The 22,100-nt window shown below is 44.2% G+C and overlaps 1 protein-coding gene across 3 annotated transcripts in view; it reads left to right on the top strand.

The window, feature by feature from the left end:
• The window catches only part of SCN10A (sodium voltage-gated channel alpha subunit 10), a 100,527-nt gene extending 87,953 nt beyond the window's left edge, over positions 1 to 12,574 (top strand). For all 3 annotated transcript variants that reach the window (XM_015131317.3, XM_015131316.3, XM_015131314.3), the window contains 4 exons: positions 320 to 457; positions 2,571 to 2,675; positions 7,825 to 8,095; positions 11,361 to 12,574. In XM_015131317.3, the coding sequence (XP_014986803.3) occupies positions 320 to 457; positions 2,571 to 2,675; positions 7,825 to 8,095; positions 11,361 to 12,574 (1,728 nt within the window). The remainder of the gene's footprint in view (positions 1 to 319; positions 458 to 2,570; positions 2,676 to 7,824; positions 8,096 to 11,360) is intronic.
• The last annotated feature ends 9,526 nt before the right edge of the window (positions 12,575 to 22,100 follow it).

Raw genomic sequence — 22,100 nt, 5'->3', positions numbered from 1 at the left:
TTTTGGGAGTCTCAGGATAAATACTCCAGCTTCCCTGTCACTTGGTGATACAATCCTGCATGTGCTCTACACAGTTACTCAGAGGACCCCAGTAGGATTGTGCTCCAGTTGCCCACAATGATGCCCTGCTTAACAATATCCTCTTCACAGGCTCTTCTCCTGTTCCCACTTATTCTCCCCCACTCCCTCATTCCTGCTTCCTTGGATCACCTCCCAGATAAATCACCTGTACCCAGGTCCCTGTCTCAGGCTTGGCTTTCAGACTGAACCTGAACTAAGACACCCACCCTCCTTCCCACTCTCCCTTGTCTGGTCACAGGTCAACATGCAACCCAAGTGGGAGGACAACGTGTACATGTATTTGTACTTCGTCATCTTCATCATTTTCGGAGGCTTCTTCACACTGAATCTCTTTGTTGGGGTCATAATTGACAACTTCAATCAACAGAAAAAAAAGATAAGTGGGGCTCAGGGGTTTCTGGTTTCTGCTGTAGTGGTAAGCTTTGTATTTCCTGTTCCCTGGCCAGCTCTGGCCTCCTGACAAAAGCCACACTACTCACAGCCCATCACTTTAATATCAGTGCTAACCCTTGCCCTGTGATTGCTGTTGCTGGAAGAGCTGCATTTCTCTCTGTCAGCAATGCCCCCCTGACATCCTCATTCAGGGTTCACATCCCAAAGGGACCTTGGTCTTCCCAACTGGAACCGGATGTATTAGATGTCTTCCAGGTGAGCCCTGGGAGAATACAAGCAGGGAAAGAAAGGGATTCAGAACTTGCTGACCTGTTGGGGGATCTGATCCCCACAAAGGACTGAGTCAGGGCATCTCAGGAAAGGCCATGGCCAAGCACTGGCAGAATCCCAACCCTCCTTGGGATGGGGAGGAAGGCTTGTGCCTCCAAGGGTACTGACTCTGATTAATAAGAATCAAATCTCAGATAACCTCTGATGTTTATAAGAAAATATCAGGGCAATAAAGGTATAAAGTACTTTCCTATTATCCTTTCATTTAATGCCCTCCATACCCCTGAGGTAGATAGGCACTGTCCTAGATTTGCATGACTGAGATCCAGAGAGAAAAGGGGCTACATAGATAAGTCACAGAGCACATACAAACCTGGGTTTGCATTCCTGACTCAACTACTTGTGGATGGCTCATGCTGGCAATATTTTAAACCTCTCTGAGTCTCAGTTTTTTTCATTCATTCAATGGGGCTGATAATACCTACTCTCTGGATTGTGGTGAGGGGTAAACAAAACCCTGAACAAAGAGCACTGAGGTTAGGACTGAGCATAAGACATCTTTAGTGGTGCAGTTTCCAGCACTGTAACAGCAGAGGGCACTGTGACTGGCAGGGCCTCAAGAGCACCAGATGCTCTTACTATTAACAATTTAAAATATATACATAGTGGGGCAGGCACCCCACTTACAGGAAATCCTTGCTCAGGGTTCTGGGCATAAGAAGAGGGTAGGATAGGTCTGGGACAAGACAGTGTTGATCAGTGTGATCAGCACCCTGGGGAGGTTTGAGATTATTCAGCAGTCGTTTCTCCCATTTTACAGATGAGAAAACTGAAGCCAAGAGACAGATTACAGAGGGAGACATTGGGTAATGGAGGGAGATGAGCCAGTGATCAGGCTGGGGTCACTGAGAAACTGCATCTACTGAATCCGTGGTCAGAGTTCTCAGCATGACTTCACCCAGAGCTCACCTACCCACTGCTCTTGCCCTTTCCTTCTCTTACCCCATAAAGATGGTCCTCCCAGGAAGCCCTTTGTGTCCACAGATCTTCTCAGATCTCCTCTCAAATTCCACGGATCTCAGCCCACTTTCCCAGCATTTGCAGGGACTGACTTCCATAAACATGTTATTAAAATGGGTGGCTTTCAAATTATGTCAGGAAGTTAAAGGTGAGAACTTGAATGAAGGAAATCCAAGGGCCACTAAAGAAAAACTAATACCCAATTCTAAGCATGGAAGACATCTTTGGTGGTACAGTTTCTGGCACTATAACAGCAGAGGGCAGTGTGACTGGCAGGGCCTCAAGAGAACCACAGGTCCCTCTGAGACCAAGGACCCAAGGATAAGGCAGTAATTGTCCTCATCTCCTCCTCTTCAGAAAAGATTTGAGGGCTTCTGTCCCAGAGTCTTTGCTTCAAGGTCCTCAGGAAATCTCTTGCCCACTGGGAGAGACTGTGACTCTAGAAGACCAAAGAATTTTACTGGAATGAACAGGCTAGATCCAAGACTCAGATTTGAACCAACATGTACTGTCTCATTGAGTCCTGTTTCCCAACCCTCCCCACCCTCTATCCAGGCAGTATCTCTGGATCCCTCAAGAACAGAAACTGGCTTTGCTTTAGAGACCCAGGCAGGGAGTCGGCAATGGAACTGACTCCCACTGTTCTGACACTGGTTGTGGCAAGACACTCCTTGATGCTGAGCTTGGTGTGTCTATTTGTAGAGGAGGGAAGAAGGTTGATATGATCCTTTCTCGCCTGCCTGTTCTGATTTTGGTATCCGTCGGGAGTTCCTCTTGCTTTAGTAACAGTGTGGCCCTCTCTGCACTTAGGGGGCCAGGACATCTTCATGACAGAGGAGCAGAAGAAGTACTACAATGCCATGAAGAAGCTGGGCTCCAAGAAGCCCCAGAAGCCCATCCCACGGCCCCTGGTAAGCCCCAGAGTTTTCCTGTAGCACAGCCTGTCTGTGAATCCAACATGACAGTCTATGCCTGTGTCAGGCAGGGGCTTGAGGGAGTGCTATTTATGGAGGAGAAGATCTGGGTTGACGTTGGGATGAGGGTGATGAGGGTTCCTAGGCCCAAGGAATGAGAAGTCCAAAAGAAGCAACTCTGGTCTTCTGAAGTAAACGTACCTTTTATAGCTATTTGAAATGAATCTGTTTGGGGGAGCACTGAGTTTCTCCAACAGTTTTAGAGTTCAAGCATAGGATTGGAGGCAGATTAAGCTAAGTGACAGTAAGGGTAGTTAGAACCCAGGGATTAAACTTGTGTGGTTATGTATCATGGTCTAGGTCACAGTGGATCTCCAGTATCACCCTATATTCTACCCCATGCCTACAGGTATAGAGAGGAAATGACCACAACTCAACTCCCCCGCCAGGATCCAAGATGCAGACATGGTCATGGTCGAGTGGCCCAATAGGAACCAAAAGTTATCCGACTTGAGTTAAGGGCCAGACTCTAGTTTCACTCCTTTTTTCATAAAGATCTCAAGATCTCCATTAAACACACTACCCATACCACACATGATATCACCTAAGTTCTTCTCAGCCCTCTACCAGAAGATAGAAAACATCAAGCCTCTGAGAGGCCCCAAGATAGCACTTTTTTGGGAATGGATGATCAGGTTTGTGGGTGAAGATGTTGATGTGTCAGAAATTTTTGCTGATCCTCTTCAAAGAATTTCCAAGCCATCCACTCCAGTGAATGGAATTGGCCCCGTGTCCCTTTACGTAAACTTTCTGTGGCTAAGATGCAGCATTGGTGAAGAAAATCACAGGTACTGCTCATGGCACAATTTCATTAGCCCTTCCCCACACAATGGCAAAGTCCAAAGGACCTTTAACAAAGGAACAAGCCTTTCCCTAAATGAATTATAGAGACTTGCATTCTGTTAGCCAAGGTATTAGATTTTTTAAAATCAAGGTATAGGATTTGCATAATTTGCTTCAAATTTTGTCAGAACAAAGTCAAAAACATTTACAAGAGAAAAAAAATGATGACTTTTGACACTTTATTTTGAAATAGTGGTCATGAATTTATTACTAGTCTAGATTCTGATAAGAAGTGTTCCAGTGGGGAATGGGGAGTGATAGGAGGTTCAGACCTCTGTAGGGACAGAGCTGTCTTCCTAAACCCCCCATATGATCAAGATAACTGGATCTGAGTGAGCCTAAGCAAAAGTCCTTAGGTTCATTGAGTATCCCTCCATCAACAAGTTCAATGGGGAGGAGCAGGCTCAAAATTAAAATTAGGTGAAAGGCTGAGTCCCAACTACATTCAAGTCATGGGTAATGGGAGGAGGACCCTAAGACTTGCTGAGAAGCAAGCAGCTGAGTCCACACTGGCCTTTACTGGTGGCTGGAGTAAGGTTGAATCCACATTTGAACCAGATGCCAAGGAAGTGTATGCTAGGGGCAACCCTTGGCAAAATCATAAAGGTTTTTGGCACCTTCCCCCACATACTACTCAATCTCTCTGACATCCCTGCTTCTTCCCTGTCATCACCCAACCCCATAGGCTGCCAAAGAAAGCTTTCTCCCCTCAAGGAAGACAACATTCTTAGGACAAGATAAATCATATTTTAAAAAGGGACCCTGGAGAGGCATCTACCTACAAAGGCAGGACTCTAATGTTGAAATTCCAGGCAGTAAATAAGAGTGGGAGATGGAGTTGATGGTCAGCCAGGAATACCTGCAACAAAATCACCATTTCTGCTAATTAAACTGCAACTAGGATCCTCCCAGGATGGCAATGGGGGAGTTCTCCACATGTGGAGGGAAAGTGAAACCTCATAACCAACTCTGTTCCTGAGATTCTCCATCCTTTGAATGGAAGGGGAGTAGATTACTAATTCACTCTCAACCTTATGCTAGCCTTAGTGGAGGAACGTGGCTCTCCCCTTAATATTCTGGCCCAAGCAAGGTAAACACTCCTTCCTTTGTTCCCTAATTTAGCATAGCTGAGGCAAGGTTAGAACATTTAAACAAAACTTTGAAGTCACAGGGATGCCAACAGAGAAACCAGCATGAAGCAGAGTCCAAGCACCAACTGCAGATGGCTGCTCTCCAGGACCCATATGTCTTGGACAATCCTAGCTCCTGATCAGCATCCATATGACAGGCAACATCTTTGACACCCACATGCCCAGTGGCACAAGCCTGATCATCTTCCCTCTTCAAAGTCTAGAACCAAGAAAGAAATCCAAGGAAAAAGGAAATTCCCACTCCCAACTAAGACCCTTCTTCCCAGGCCCAGCTTGCTTTTGGCCAGATTATTGGCCCTGGAATGTCCACCTTCTCCCCTTAGGAGCTCCAAAGCTCAAGCTGGTCATACCAGCAAAGCACTGACACAGGACTTTTTCCCCATCAGTGCATGGGTGCCATTTCATGACAGAGCTTACCTGGGACCACACAGGAGCCCCACACACCTCCTCTCACCTCTGATGATGCTCAGGCTCTAAATCTTGTTTCTTCCATGGCAAAAGCTAAGGATTCAACAAGACTGGAAAATTTTATTCTTTAACATTCCCTGCTACAGAAATCAATAAAAGCAAGTCTCACATACTCCGCTTTATAGAAATATAATAGGTTCTAGAGATTATCACATCATCAATCACCCACTTCATCATCTCTGAGAGCACCAAGGGTTGCAAAGGTATGATCCCTGACTATGGGCTAAGCCAAGAGCAGCTAGCAAGTCACAATATCCAGGGCAAACTTCACACCCAGCCACTTAGCGATGCTGTTGCCTGCTGTGTTTAATTAGAAGTCATGTGACCATGAATGGGCCTGTATTTTTTCACCATTTTCAGTGATGAAATGGAAGGGATTAGTGGCTCAGCAATCCCCCTCCCACCCCGGGAAAGATGTGAGCCAGCAGTTCTGCGCTGAGCCAACGCCACTTGGGTCTGGTACTTTGCTCTAACCCAACAGGAAAGGAACCCATCCCCACCGTGAAGCAGAAGGCAAGGATCAGCCTCATCACAGCACTTCCCCCTCTGCCTGCTGTGCAGCTCCCGTGGGCTCCCTGGCAGGGATCAGACAGGTTCTTCTTTTCCTCCCTCATAGCCACTCATGCAGAGGCCACATATCCCATACATTCAGTATGTACCCTTGGTACAGAATTGAATTTAGTCAAATAAAGGGTGACTTTAAATTTTTATTTGAGCTATGGTTAACTCAGAGCTGCCCATTCTGTCTTCCACTCATTTACCAAATTTGTAGAGCATCTATTGCAGCCAGGCACTATGGAGACACCAGGGTTAGAGCAGTGAGCAAGACAGACAAAGTTCCTACTCTTATGGAGATTACAGTCCGGTGACAGAGGCAAACAATTGACCAAATTTGCACATATATATTAACTCCTGGCTGGAGAAATTGTCAAGGGAGAAAAAATGGGGTGAAGAGCAAAGGATGCTCAAGACTGAGCCTTGAAGAGCTCTGATGTCTAAAAGTTGGGTCAAGTAGACTATAAAAGAGCATCACAAATGGCAAGAAAAGAAGCAGAAATGTAAGCCATGGTGGAAACCAAGAAAGCAACATTTCAAGGTAGAGAGTGTACTAGGCAATGTCAGACAAGTGTCCTTGGATCTAATATTATGGGAAGTCATTCATGATCTTAGTGAGAACCATCTCAATGTCAGGATAGAGGCAAAAGTTCTGTTGACGTGGGCTGAGGAGTAAATGAGGGACAGTGATTGTCACAACTCTTTCAAGAAATTTTGCTTTGAAGGTGGGCAGAGATCTAAGATGGTAGCTGGAGGGAGATGTAAGTTTCTGGAAGATTCTGCTTTAAGTTAGGAGAAACTAGGTAATTAGAGATTTGTGCAATAAACTAAGAGACAAACAGTAATGCACATGGATATTAATGTTGCCTAGGATAATAGCCAAGAGTGGGCAAATGTGGCCAAGAGCGGGCAAATATGGCCAAGAGCCTCCTCACCCATCAGTAATGAGGCAGAGAGACCAAGAGGTTGGTAAGTGGCAATAATGAGGAGGTGACAAAGCTAGGTGGCAAAGCTACAAAGCAAGAAGGGGTTTTACAAGACACAGGAAGAACAATGGTATGGAAGGGTCAGTGGTGAACAAGGAGAACCCCAGACCCAACCCCTGAGGTACATGGGGTAGGGGAGAATGGCAGCCTTTGAATAGGGGGAGATACGTGCAGATCAAGGCAGGTGAGCTCCATAGAGGTCAGGGGAAGGTTTGGGAGGTCAAAAAGAGTGGGGAATGGGGTTGAGATCAAGGACTCACAGAGCAGTAAGATGTTCACAGCACTAAAAAAAGAGAGGATCACACTAAGAACTTTTTAAAGACACCATAAAAATAACCAGATGTAAATGATCTCTTGGTTTTCCAGGCCACTCTGGATATTCCTTCCAAGATGCAAACAACCAACACTTGACCCCATGCCCTATACCTGTATTTGCTTAGGCATTTGCATAGCACCAGAAGTAGAGGGAACATTTCCAAGAATAAGTTTCCCCTTTGCACTTGACTTTACTCTCAGCAAAGTAGCTCAAACTAATATTTCAAGCAGCTCTTGAACTCTTGCAATGTACAGGGCACTACAGGGAAACAAAGTTAAGGAAGGTATAGCCCTTGTCCTCAAAGAGCTCATTGTCTAGTAAAGAAGAAGAGACGCAGATATGAAATACTAGAACTCAAGGCTGACTGAAAAGTGGGAGCCCCAAAGGGACAGGGCAGTGTGGTGTCACGTGACTAAGGGAAGCTCCATGCAGTAAATAGAGCTTAAAACAGATGAATTACTCAAGACTGTTGGAATTTAGACAGCCAAGAGAGGGGACTGGGAGGGCATTGCAAATAGAGGCAAGGGCACAGACCAGGACAAAGGAAGGGCCTGGTGACATCAAAGGGCCAGGAGAGGTATTAAGGACTTGAACTGGGGCAATGAGGTAGAGTCAACTAAAAGTGAAATTTTGGAAGAGGTAAGGATAGTATTTGGCTTCTGTTCAGATGTGGAGTGTGATGGAGACAAAACTCATCTATGGATAATACAGATGCCTGGTTTGTGTTGGCCCATAGGCTCTGATGCCACTATCTCCTGTTTTCTCAGAACAAGTTCCAGGGTTTTGTCTTTGACATCGTGACCAGACAAGCTTTTGACATCACCATCATGGTCCTCATCTGCCTCAACATGATCACCATGATGGTGGAGACTGATGACCAGAGTGAAGAAAAGACGAAAATTCTGGGCAAAATCAACCAGTTCTTTGTGGCCGTCTTCACGGGCGAATGTGTCATGAAGATGTTCGCTTTGAGGCAGTACTACTTCACCAATGGCTGGAATGTGTTTGACTTCATTGTCGTGGTTCTCTCCATTTCGAGTAAGTGGGCAGTCAGGTGGTGGGGAAGCCCCACCTCTGCTTAGGGGTCTTTGGGATACTCTTCTAAAACCAAGGAAATAACCAATGAACTTTTTGAAATACATGTTTATGTTAGAACAACCCTGTATTTGCGGCTTTCCAAGAGCCGAAAGTTTTAAATGCCTTGGGCTACTGTCTCAGTGAAATGAAGAGGCTCTGTTGGTCTTCTCCATGCTCACATGAAGTGTTTTCAATTGCCTACTGTGTGCACAGCCCATGGCCAGAACCTCAGGGGCTGACAGAGAATAATCATTCCTCCTGAGAACCTCAGACTGTAAGATGATGGAGCCTCCAGCAGACCTTGCTTTTATGGTCTTGAAAGCAGGGGGCGGGTGGTGTAATGTGAGGTGAGTCTTAAAATACGTTCTGGAAAAGGAGGTGGGTTGCCATCAAAGTGAGGAAAGACTGGGAGGAGATTGTTCAAAGCAGATTCTCAAGTCTAGGGTCTGGAATTAAGTCTCTACACAACTGTTCTATTAGGGAACATCAGTGATAGAAAAGTCAAGATATCAATGCCAAGAAATTAAAACCCTTAAGGCCCAGTCTGGGTGTTGTTGAATGACAGGTCCAGTATTTTGGGCCCAATGGTGTTCAGAGAATATTACTAGAGTTAGAGGCTAACATGGGGAATGGAACTGCCATGATTGAATACTTACTAAGTTCTGAACGCTGAGCTGGGCTCCATGAATGTTCGCAGCCTCCCTGTTAAGCAGGTGTTATTATCCTCATTTTATACATTTAAAATTGAGATTCAGAGATCAAGAATATTATGCAGGGTCACAGAGTTTCCAAGGGGTGAAGCTGAATTTAGACTAGGCTCTGATCTTCTAATGAACTTGCTGCCTGTCACCAACAGCCAAGAGACTGTCCCTGGACTTATGGTTTAGGTGAAGTTTGACCCTATAAAGGCCAAATCACAGCTCACCAGCTTCACCTGGCATTATCAATGTATATTGATTGGTTATATCCTGACCTGCTTACTTTTCATGTTGGGGCATAGCTGTAGATTTAATTTCCCACTGATTTACTACCAAGAGCTGAGAGTATCTAAATACAACTTGGCAGCATTCATCAACCTCCCCACCTTGGTGCTGAAACACAGCCTTTGGTTGCATGTATTTCTGGGGATTTCAGTTTGTTTTTGTTCCTGTTTTATTCTGATATTGCTGCTCTGTTTTCTAATACTTTATTGAGGCATGATCCACATGTAAAAAGCTGTACATGTTTAATGTACACAACTTTATGAGTTTGGATATAAGTATACACCCATGAAACCATCACCACCATCAATGCCAGAAACATGTCCATAACCTCCAAATATGTCCTCCTGCCTATTTATTTATTCATTGAGTGCTAGGAACACTTAAGATTTATTCTCTCAGCAAATTTTTAAGTAGACAACACGGTATTGCTAACTACAGGCACTATGCTATAAGTAGAGCTCTAGGATTTATTCATGTCACATAACTGAAAGTTTGTACACTTTGACAAGCACCTCCCCAATTTCCCCTCCTCCCAGCTCCTGGAAACCACCATTCTATTCTCTGCTCCCATGAGTTTGACTATTTTAGATTCCTTATATAAATGCAATCATGTCGTTTTTGTCCTTCTGTGTCTGCCTTATCTCACTTAGCATAATAGGAGTTTTTGTTGGTTGGTTGGTTAGTTGTTTTCATTTTTGTTTTGTTTTGTTTGTCTTCCAAAGTGAAAGATTCCAAAGGCTATTTTGATTTTATATTAAAGAAGGGAGCTTGTTTATGTATCAGAAATATAGAAATAAAACATAGCCAAGTACTTAGTTCTGTGATGGGGATATCTGAACTACCAGTTCCTGTGACTTACAGGGTAGCACCATCCACTGGGGCAGGAATCCCTTATAGAGCTGGGAAATAAGCAGAAAAACCCACTATATCAATCTTTCTGCCTTCTCTCCTTACCTCCCTTTCTTCCTTCTCACCAGCAAGAGGCAATTGGATATCTAACTGTTACAAGTACGAGCACTCATTCTCCCTTAAAATAAGATTCTGGAGCAAATTAAAATATGCTGTAGACCAGTTGTCTGGCAGAAAATTTTACCAGAGTATATAGACAAATAATGTACCCTACACTATGGGAACATGTCCTAATTAAACTGGAATTTCACAAAAGGTCTTCCACAAAGATTTTATAATCCAAAATTATAATTATTTCCCAAGTCCCATTATACTTTCTTCCTCTTTCCAACACAATATTGTGACCCATGTGCACAACCACAAAGGGCAGGTTAGGGGAGAGGGCCCAAGGAACCCGGCAAGGAGTGAGAGCTTGCTGCTACATCCCTCACCATTTTTCCTGTGAGATGTTGAACTTCTCTTACCTAAAGGCCTTGCCTCATCTTTGGTGGAGGCCTTTGGTACAAATAGGGTTCCCCAGGTCCCCAAGACTAAGCTTCAAACATCTTCAAATTAGACATCACATAGAGGCACATATACATTCTTTATATTTCCAACTTTGTTCTTAGTTGGAGTTGGGGGCAGTAACTGACCCCCAAAAAAAACCTATCTCCAGGCCCTAACATAAAGTTCAAACACAGCTGGAACCAAAAACAAAAACAAAAACAAAAACAAATTAAGCCATTGTGCAGACAGCTGGCCATTCAAAGCCATTCTACTTTAGCTGTCAGCCAGTTGTCCGACTCCTCAGGCCCCCTTGTAATTAACACCAGACTCCATACAATTAGCCATGGGACCAGGTGCCAGAAACAGAGTCAATCTTCACAGTAGGAGGTAGGGAGAGGAATCACAGGGGGTCATGGCCTTCACAGAGCACAGGACCAGAGAGGAGGAAAGGGCATGACCCAAAGGCTGCAGTATCAGGGAGGAGCAGAGTCTGTGTCATAGGCAAAAACAGGCCAAAGACTGTGGGCCTGTGGAATAAACTGCAATCACTTCCGGCTGAACTTGGCTGCAGAAGATAAGTTTTTGACTGTGGAGGATGTTCTGGGTGGAGGCAAGATAACATGGTAGGAAGGGTAAGACTGATGAGGAAGAGAGGACTTATGCAATGGGCGTTTACTGAGCCCCTACTTTGTGCTACCTACCGTGCCAGGCTCCGAGGGCCCAGAGTCCTCAAATATGGATGCCCAAGTGGTGGTCCATGCCAAGCAAAGCAGAGTGCCATCACAGCCAACTTTGTCAGGTCTCACAGCTGGAGATACTAATTAGATAATTTCCCCCTTCTTTTAAAGGCCTGGTTTTTTCTGCAATTCTTAAGTCGCTTCAAAATTACTTCTCCCCGACGCTCTTCCGAGTCATCCGCCTGGCCCGAATCGGCCGCATCCTCAGACTGATCCGAGCGGCCAAGGGGATCCGCACACTACTCTTTGCCCTCATGATGTCCCTGCCTGCCCTCTTCAACATCGGGCTACTGCTCTTCCTTGTCATGTTCATCTACTCCATCTTCGGCATGTCCAGCTTTCCCCATGTGAGGTGGGAGGCTGGCATCGACGACATGTTCAACTTCCAGACCTTCGCCAACAGCATGCTGTGCCTCTTCCAGATCACCACGTCAGCCGGCTGGGATGGCCTCCTCAGCCCCATCCTCAACACGGGGCCCCCCTACTGTGACCCCAATCTGCCCAACAGCAATGGCACCAGAGGGGACTGTGGGAGCCCAGCTGTGGGCATCATCTTCTTCACCACTTACATCATTATCTCCTTCCTCATCGTGGTCAACATGTACATTGCAGTGATTCTGGAGAACTTCAACGTGGCCACGGAGGAGAGCACCGAGCCCCTGAGTGAGGATGACTTTGACATGTTCTATGAGACTTGGGAGAAGTTTGACCCAGAGGCTACTCAGTTTATTACCTTTTCTGCTCTCTCAGACTTTGCAGACACTCTCTCTGGTCCCCTGAGAATCCCAAAACCCAATCGAAATATACTGATCCAGATGGACCTGCCTTTGGTCCCTGGAGACAAGATCCACTGCTTGGACATCCTTTTTGCTTTCACCAAGAATGTCCTAGGAGAGTCCGGGGAGTTGGATTCTCTGAAGGCAAATATGGAGGAGAAATTTATGGCAACTAATCTTTCAAAGTCATCCTATGAACCAATAGCAACCACTCTCCGATGGAAGCAAGAAGACATTTCAGCCACTGTCATTCAAAAGGCCTATCGGAGCTATGTGCTGCACCGCTCCATGGCACTCTCCAACACCCTACATGTGCCCAGAGCTGAGGAGGAGGCTGCATCACTCCCAGATGAAGCCTTTGTTGCATTCACAGCAAATGAAAATTGTGTACTGCCAGACAAATCTGAAACTGCATCTGCCACATCTTTCCCACCATCCTATGAGAGTGTCACTAGAGGCCTTAGTGATAGAGTCAACATGAGGACATCTAGCTCAATACAAAATGAAGATGAAGCCACCAGTACAGAGGTGACTGCCCCTGGGCCCTAGTGAGGACACTCCAGCCTGAATATGTTCAGTTATGATGTGTCCTTCTGCTCTGTGTTAACTCTTTCCCGCTACAGATCACACCCAGCTACAGCCTCGGCAATGCATGCCACTGGTCACAATGTCAGAACTGGGCAGGGAATGCAGCTGGTAACCACCTTTGAAAAAGCCCTCATACACAAAAAGGAGTCAGAAGCCAAGAGTACTTCCACTGTGATTTCCCTTCTGAATTTCAATATCAGATCATGGGTTCTCTTACTCTCCGGAAAATATCGCTGGTCCTTTTATTTTGATTGTAATCAGATTATACTTACTGAGACAAACTTCTCAGGACCAGAACTTCCAAAGATATAGAACAAGAACGTTACTTAAGGTGCAAGGTAGTCCTCTGTGAAGCACCACATAGAGATTGGCAATGTTATTTAGGATTTTGCATGACTGCATGTGAGAGCTGTTGGACAACTGCTCTGACCCAGGGTAACACCTGTGGCCCATGTCTTGAAAAACCTTTGCGATCTCCATTAAAATTATTATTTTTAAAGGTATGTCCACACCAGTGTTATATCTTAAAGCATCATTTTATTTTTCTTTTATTTCTGTGATACTGACATGTATCATGAGTCACTTACCCCTCACTTTCTGGGATCTTGGTATTTTTCAGTTTGAGATTGAGGCTGGGTGGAGCAGGAAAGAGCGCTGTCCTGGGATCTGGAAATGCCAGTTGGAATCCTAACTTTTCCACTGATTGCCTGGCTGACCAGGGCTAAAGACTTTCCCCTCTTAACTTCAATTTCCTCACTTGTAAAATTGGTGGGAAGGGAAGACAATGAATGCTGTCTATAGCCTTCACGTCTCATGTTGTAGAACTCAATGGTGCCTGCCCCATTTATATGGGAAAAACACTCTTCTCTGAGGCTGAAATGGCTGGACCTTTCTGTTGTGTAGCTAAAGAGGCAGCTTCTGAATACATTCCAGAGTCTGTTCACATCTCATAATCAGACATTAAGGAGGAGAGTTTTTACATTACCCGGCGGCCAGGACTCCATAGTTAGTATAATCAGAAGAAAAAGTATAATCATGAGAATGATGATCCAGTATATAAAAGGTATGGCCAGTAGTTTCTTTCATTCATCCTGCAAATATTATTAATTACCTAGTATATGATGGGCACTGCTCCAAGAACAAGAGATAAAATAGGAGTTAAGCCCCCAAAAGATTAATTGTATGAACTGAATGGAGTGAGAATTGTCAGAGGAGTTTATTTAGGCCAAAGGCGCGTTGCAGATTTTGAGATGAAGGAAAGCAGACTCCCTATGACAACAGAAGACATAGGGATTGTAATGACAATCATGATCTTCATTAACTCTTGGGCCATTCCCAGCCACAATCACAAAGTTCAGGCCAATTCATTGGATATATATTTGATCATTTCATAAGATTTTCCATTTGCATAATTACAAAGCACAGTGGCTGATACATATCACATGCCTCAAGGATACAGATTTGCTGAGGCCTTGCTGTGCCTTCTCTGTCATTATTAGCCCATCAGAAGTCAAAGAGGCTTTCAAGGTGCTTATTGGGAGTTGGCAGCATCCACAGATGCAGGTTAATAAGATGATGATGGGATAGCAGAGGGCCCAAGGCATCTCACCACAAATCAGCTATTCTCTGAATGCCTAATTTATTCTAAAAGATGAGTTCAACCAAATAGCTCTTCTTTTCTTGTAACACTGAACCAGGGAGCACAGAGACTGACTGTGCAGCTTCTTCAACATCTAAATCCCATGTGGATTTACTAGCCCAAGTGTTTATAAGACAGCTAAGTGGACAGAGAGTTTGGGCACAGGTTTATTTTTACAATGATATGTGAAAGAATTAAGTGTGCCCAACCATCAGACTGATTCTGTTAAAGTAGACGATACTATTCTCAGAAGTATTCTTACTTTGAGTTGAATTATGTTCCCTAAACATAGGAACATAATTCAACTTTATGTTGAATTATGCTTCGGGTTGAATAATGTTCCCTAAAAGGGTATGTTGAAATCCTAATCCATAGTACCTGTGATTGTGACCTTATTTGACATTTAGGTCTTTGCAGACATAAACAAATTCAGATGAAGGTGAGCCCCAACCCAATGACTGGTGTCATTAAAATATGAGGGAAATTTGAACGGAGACACACAGAGAGGAGAATACCATGGGAAGATGCAGAAAAAGCACACACAGAGAAAAGACAGCTGTATGAAGACACAGGAAGAAATCGGAGAGATACATCTGCAGGCCAAGGAGTGGGAAGGATTGCTGAAGCTAGAAGGAGGCACGGAAGGCAAGGGTTCTCCCTTGCAGGCTTCAGAGGGAACACGGCCCTGCCAATTCCTTGATTTTAGACATCTAGCCTCAGAAATGTAAGAGAATAAATTTCTATTATTGTGATCTACCTAGTTTCTGGTAATTTGTTACAGCATCCCAGGGAAACTAATACATTTCTCATTTTTTCTACACAAATGCATTTCCCAAATTGTAATGGGAACCATTGGAAAAGGGATGCAATATATACATCTTGCATGACACGGAGTTTTTGGAAATGTATCCAAATGCAAGATTATCTTTTGAAAATTTCGCTAGATCCAGTTTCCAAGTTCACCTGGTGGTACAACTGCAAGGTAGGAACTAGATTTCTATGCGAGCCAACCTGAGAGCCAGAGCTACCTTCTGAACCCCACCCACAAGAGATAATACTAGAATCTCTCTGGACCAGAATATGTGAGGATACCTTAGCGCTGAAGGGAGATAAGAGACAGGACAATGATGCTGGCTATACAAATATCTGAAACCTGCAAGTTCTCAAAAATATGCCTCCACCATAAACACCACCCTAACTTTTTATACCATTAAACTGCATAACACGTAGACACAGATGGCAAATTCAGAACATCCAGTTAACACAGAATAGTAGGTATAGGCAGAGCCCTGGTGTGCTGGAGCATTTGCCTAAGACAGAAGTGAAGTCACTTCTCTAAGTGCTAGGGATGCAAAATAAGATAGAGCTTCAGTCTGGAGTTGAAGACAGGCTGAAGGCTTACAAATACATTAAGAAGACAATTCTTTTGTTTTTTTCTTTTTTTAAAATTACACTTTAAGTTCTAGGGTACATGTCACAATGTGCAGGTTTGTTACATAGGTACACATGTGCCATATTGGTTTGCTGCACCCATCAACGTCATCTACATTAGGTATTTCTCCTAATGCTATCCCTCCCCCATCTCCCCACCCCCGGCAGGCCCCAGTGTGTGATGTTCCCTGCAGTGTGTCCATGTGTTCTCGTTGTTCAACTCCCACCTGTGAGTGAGAACATGCGGTGTTTGGTTTTCTGTCCTTGTTATAGTTTGCTTAGAATGATGGCTTCCAGCTTCATCCATGTCCCTGCAAAGGACATGAACTCATCCTTTTTTATGGCTGCGTAGCATTCCATGGTCCATTTTCTTAATCTAGTCTATCATTGATGGACATTTGGGTTGGTTCCAAATCTTTGCTATTGTGAATAGTGCTGTAACAGACATATGTGTGCATGTGTCTTTATAGTAGCATGGTTTATAATCCTTTGGGTATATACCCAGCAATGGGATCACTGGGCCAAATGGTATTTCTAGTTCTAGGTCAGAAAACCGCTTAAATTTACCCATGACTCAGGTTTTTCATTCTTGGGTATGAAATCTAGAGAAATCCATGCATGCATATTCCAGGAGATATTTACAAGATGATTTCTTATCAATATTGTTCGTGATGGACCCAAATTAGAAACAACCCAATGTCCTTCAATAGTAGGATAATTTAATAAATTGTGGTATTTTTAAATGTAATTTTATGTAGTAATGAAAATGGATGATATACAGCCTCAAACAAGTCTGAAAAGGAACCTTATTAAATGAAAGAAGCCAGACACAAAACTATATCTACTCTATGATTGTATGAGTGCCAAAAACAGGCAACATTAAACTATATCGTTTAGGAACGTATAAAGAAAAGCAAGGGCTGGTGACCACAAAAGTCAAGGTTACTGGTAGATGGACGATAGTGCTTGTGACAGATTGGCAATGTTCTAATTACTCATGTAGGCCGGGCACAGTGGTTCACGCCTGTAATCCCAACACTTTGGGAGGCCGAGGCGGGTGGATCATGAGGTCAGAAGATTGAGACCATCCTGACCAACATGGTGAAATCCTGTCTTTACTAAAAAATACAAAAATTGGCTGGGCATGGTGGCACGTGCTTGTAGTCCCAGCTACTCAGAAGGCTGAGGCAGGAGAATCACTTAACCTCAGGAGGCAGAGGTTGCAGTGAGCCGAGATTGCGCCACTGCACTCCCGCCTGGTGACAGAGACTCTGTCTCAAAAAAAAAAAAAAAAAAATTACTCACCTACATGATTCTCTTAACGAGTATTATCTTTATGTCTATGCATTAAGCTAAATGTATTTGTCTCATGCATTTTCTGTGTATGCTCTATCCCATGATTTTAAGAAGAAAAGAGAAATTTTAAATGGTTCAGCTTTGATACTCCTACCTTTTCACAGAAGTAGTTACTATTTGCTACTCTCAGTGGTGACATTTTATGTCTTGGACTTGAATTATCAAAGCTGAGTTGTAAAAGGTGGCGTAGGAGTCCAATAGTGGGTAATAAAAAATAAAATTCTTGGAAAAAGGAATAAAAACTGCAAAAGACACTGAAGATGTGCATGTGGATGAAGAGTTTGAGGAAAGGTAACCAAGCTATTGTAATACAAGCATATCAAGGAGTGTGAGAGTGAGGAGAATATGCTCACAACAGGCACAAAGTTTTGTATCCCCTGAATTATTTCGGATGGTACTATGGATGACATTAAAACTTTTCACAATCTGCCTGGCACTAACCAATTAGCAGGAACTGACCATATTGTTGAAGCAGGCCCGCTGCTATGTCAGTTATTAACCCTTTCATTGTTGGATTGTGGGGAGGTCCAGAGAGAGAGGTCCCAAAGAAGGGATCAGGATAGCTGGCGGGGTAGGGAGCCCTTGGAAGACTTGAGGCAGCCGCTATTTCCGAGTCAATATAGAAATATCTCATTATACCTCTGTATACTGACCAGATATTATCCCATGTTGCAAGTGATAGAAATCCCACCTAGATTAGTTCCCGGGAAAAAGGAGAAAGAAAAGAAGACATTTTCATCTAAACAGAAAACGCTGAGATGCAGCTGAATCTGGGCTTAGCTGGATTCAGGAGCTCACACAATGCCATCAGGATATCATCTCTCCCTCTTGACTCTGGTTTCTTCTGTGTTGGCTCCATTATCAGGCAGACTCTTTCCATGGGGTAGCCAAGATCACCTGCAAATTGCATATCTGTGATCGCAGAGGGGAAGCTCAACTCCTACCCAGTGATTCCAGCAAAAATCCAGGAAGGCATGGCATTGGCCCTGATTGTATTACAGCCCTTTTCCTAAGCAAACATTGTGTCCAGAACATGCAGCCTGCGGGCCATTCCTGGATCATGTGCTCAGTCAGAATCAGAAGCTGGGTGGAGAGTAGTTCCCATATAGAGGAGCTCTGTGGCCATAATAAGAAGCAAGAGATGATGAACAACAGCTGCTCACGACGTTCCACCTCATGGCTGCCCAGTGTCGGCAAACTTCCTTCTTTCCAGACATGCAATAACAAGAATAACTTCCTAACATGATGTAACTTTCTCACATAAAACCATACACTCCCAAGCCTTGTCCAATTATTGCATTCAGCTTCAAGTCAAGCATGTTTCAATAATAGATATCAGCAACTACTGTCAACTCTGCTTTCAAAATTCCAGCAGGTTCTGTGTCCAGGATTTGACCATTTCTTTTTTTCTTTCTTTTTTTTTGAGACGGAGTCTTGCTCTGTCACCCAGGGTGGAGTGCAGTGGCGCAATCTCAGCTCACTGTAAGCTCCACCTCCCAGGTTCACGCCATTCTCCTGCCTCAGCTTCCCAAGTAGCTGGGACTACAGGCGCCTGCCACCATGCCTGGCTAATTTTTTTTTTTTTTTTTTTTGTATTTTTAGTACAGATGGGGTTTCACCATGTTAGCCAGGATGGTCTTGATCTCCTGACCTCATGATCCACGCGCCTCGGCCTCCCAAAGTGCTGGGATTACAGGCGTGAGCCATCGCGCCTGGCCGATTTGACCATTTCTTACCACCTTAACTTACAACTTTATCCAAGTAGCCATCATTTTTCACAAGTTTTATTTCAATTTCTACTCTTACCCTCAACAGTCAATTCTCAAACCACAACCAGAGCTCAAATCCACCCATGCTCCAGGGTGCTCTGAGTAGATGTCATTACAACCGTTTCACATCATCGGGCCCTCACTCCTCCCTGACCTCATCTCCCCTCCACTCACTCCCTGTGCTTCGGCCCTGCTGTCCTCCTTGCTGTTCCTTAAACACACCAGGCATGCTCTTGCCTCAATGTCAAGTCCATGGAACTTGCTTTCCCTCAGTCAGTATAACCATAACACTCAGCCCTGCGCTTTCTTCAGTTCTTCTCCCACCAGCCTATCTAATCACGAGCCACATCCATAGCACTTAACACCCTCTGTCTCATACATGAACTTGGCTATGGCCTGTCTTCTCCACTAGAATGTAAGCTCTGTGGCAGCAAAGACTCTACTTTACTCATTGATGTATTCCTAGCCACCAGAACAGTATCAAAGTAAATTCAAAGATATTTGTCAAATGAGTGAAATGCTTTCTTCCTGATCAGTTTAGAGGTAGCTCCTCATGGCCCAGTACCCAAATGCTAACCATGTGATCGATAGTATAGGATAAACATGTTAGCTTCCATTTAGAAAGCACTATTTAGAAAAAGAGAAACCACATCCCAAAGTACCAATCCACAGTGTACCCTGAAGCATGTACTCCTTGACCTGAGAGTGGAGAGTTTTCTTGGTCTTGATCACTGGAAGAATTCCTCATCCACTGTCCTACTTCCTCATGAGACAAGAGCACTGGGAAGAGATTCCCTCTTGGGAATAGGCAGCTTATTGCACTTTATGTTGGCACCAATGGGCCCTAGAAATTGCCTTCAGGTTTGAGCAATCACAGGCCATTTCTTATCTGGACTGAAGTTTCTCTGGCAATGCAACTCACTCAAAACCCCAGTCTCAAAATATAAGAGATTTTTTCTGTTATATTTTACCAACTTGTGAGATCTAGTGGGTTATGCCCCTTCAATCTAGACTTAGACCTGTGTGTTACTGTCTTTTAACAATAGACCTCTTGCCCTCTCTCCCTCCAGCTCTCAGCTGAGTAGCCTTCATCATGGTTTTAGCCAGCCACTATATAAAGATACTGCTGAAAAAACATAGGCTTGGGTTTGGGGGCACAGTTTACTTCCCCATTACCCCAGTCTGTATCCCACTGGACAGCTCTTTAAATTGGGGTAAAGTCTCCCTTGCCTTACAGAGAGTGCAGGAGAGGGAAGGAGGTGTCAGGCTTCTCCCAGCTCCTATTCTTACCCCATCTCAATGTATCCAACCAGTGGTGTGCTAGTGTTTAAAAAATTAGCTCTTTAGGAGAAGAAAAAAACTGATACGTAGCATTTTCTGCCTTGTCTAGCGTAAACACTTCCACCATGGCCCATGTGAAACTACTAATGTGACCACCCTGAAGATAGAATTGGGAAGAGATGTCCAGAGTCAACTTGAGCCAATATGAGCCGGCTCTGGCACACTACCATTTCCAACCCCACTGCCTTCTCTCCACCATTATTAGCCTGGGACAGAAATTTGTTTTCTCTACTTTTCAATGCATAAGCCTATAAGATCTAGGGTTCTTGCCATAAAGAGAAAAGGCTTCCCCTTCTGCTTTAATATGGGCCAACTTAGGCAAAGTAAGTTTGTCTTTATTTGTATGACTTTGCTAAGGCTACAGAAAGTAGCCCACACCCTTCCAGATCCTAGAATTTTTCCATCAAGGCCCTAAAACTCCTACTGCAAGAGGCAGGTGGCCTGAGTCTCCAGATACAACAGGCTACAGCTAATGGTATAATAGAGATTTCCAGATTTGGATCTGGGGACAGGAAAGTCTCAGTGCTCTACGTTCAAACCTCAGTTTGGCCAATGACACATTTTAGAATCTGTTAACAGTAACAGTCATTTCCAGGTATCAATTTCTGCATCAGAATTATTCAGTTGCAAGCATAGAAAGAATCTACTAGAAGGCTATGGGAAGCTCAAAGAATGAAAGAAAATGCTGAAGAACCAGGGAGGATGGCATCCCAGGCTAGGTAAGTTTCTGGGCAGTAGGCACTGATAAAAAGTCTCTTCAGAGGCCAAGACCAAGGAGTTTCAGTTTTTTTCCCTTGTGAATCTCCCAGTTAGGATTCAAATTTCAGCTAGAGAGCACCTGATCGGCCCAGCTCCAGTGGAGGAAGACAGGGGCGTTTAGACTGATAGTTCCAACAAGACCACATGCAATTACCTCCTCTCTCCAACCCCTCCCCCCCCCAAAAAAAGTGAAGGTACTGTTACCGAAAGGACGAAGGAGGCTGGTGTGCAAAAATTCCCCATGAGTATTACAAGTTACAGGCTGTATTCATGTTTTGTAAAGACCCGTCTGGCCACAATTACAAATTACATAAAAGCTGAGCTTAGGTGCAGGGAGATTAGGTAGGAGGTTGTGTCCAGTGCTGACCTGATTTAGGGACTTTTGAGTCTCTCAACCAAACTAACTAAAAGCCACTAAGCCTGCTCAGATAGGATGCCAAGGACACGGACTAGGCTCCCCTTTCCCATCTTCATCTAAGGGGAGATGGCCAAGTACTTTTCGTCTGGATAAATGCTCCCTAGGCCCCAAACATTGGCAGTGAACTCTGGCTCCAGAAAGTCATTCAAAGACTCCTTGAAATGGAAATATGTTTGAAATGTGTCCTCCTGAGGAGACCCAGATAAATCATCATTCACCTGAGTTCGGGTAGAAAAAGGCAGGATCTGCTGGGGGCATCAAATATACACCAAGGAAATTCCTGTCTACTGCTGACCCTTTAAATACCAGTTCTGACAACAGAACCAACAACAAAACCTGGTCCATATGCACACCGCACAAAGATAAATTCTGAAGGGGGGTACATGAGGAAGACTCATTTTTTTTCCTTACCAGAGCTGAGTTAATTGATTGTTAGAAATGTAGCTGTTCCTACTTCCAGCTTACAGATTTAATTGCATTATAAGGCAATATAAAGATGTGTGTGTGTGTGTGTGTGTGTACGTACTTGTTGAATAATTGTTTCTTGAAGCTAGAACAAGGAGCCTCAGAAAAACTTGGAGGCCGAAGATATCTGGAAATGATCCACGCAGATGCATTCAAACTCATCTGCTAAGCGGTATGGCGCTCCAGACAGAGCTCTGCGTGAGAGGGCAGATGGTCCCAGTTTGATTCTAGGCCTTCTGTTGCTCATGTCACAAATTCCTTGAGCAAATTTTCTCATCTACACAACTAGAGGGAAGATTACTGCCCTAC

The sequence above is a fragment of the Macaca mulatta genome, chromosome 2 (genome assembly GCF_049350105.2).
Source record: "Macaca mulatta isolate MMU2019108-1 chromosome 2, T2T-MMU8v2.0, whole genome shotgun sequence".
Lineage (NCBI taxonomy): Eukaryota > Metazoa > Chordata > Mammalia > Primates > Cercopithecidae > Macaca > Macaca mulatta.
The sequence above is the reverse complement of the archived record's forward strand: the minus strand, read 5'-3'. Positions and strand labels throughout refer to the sequence as shown.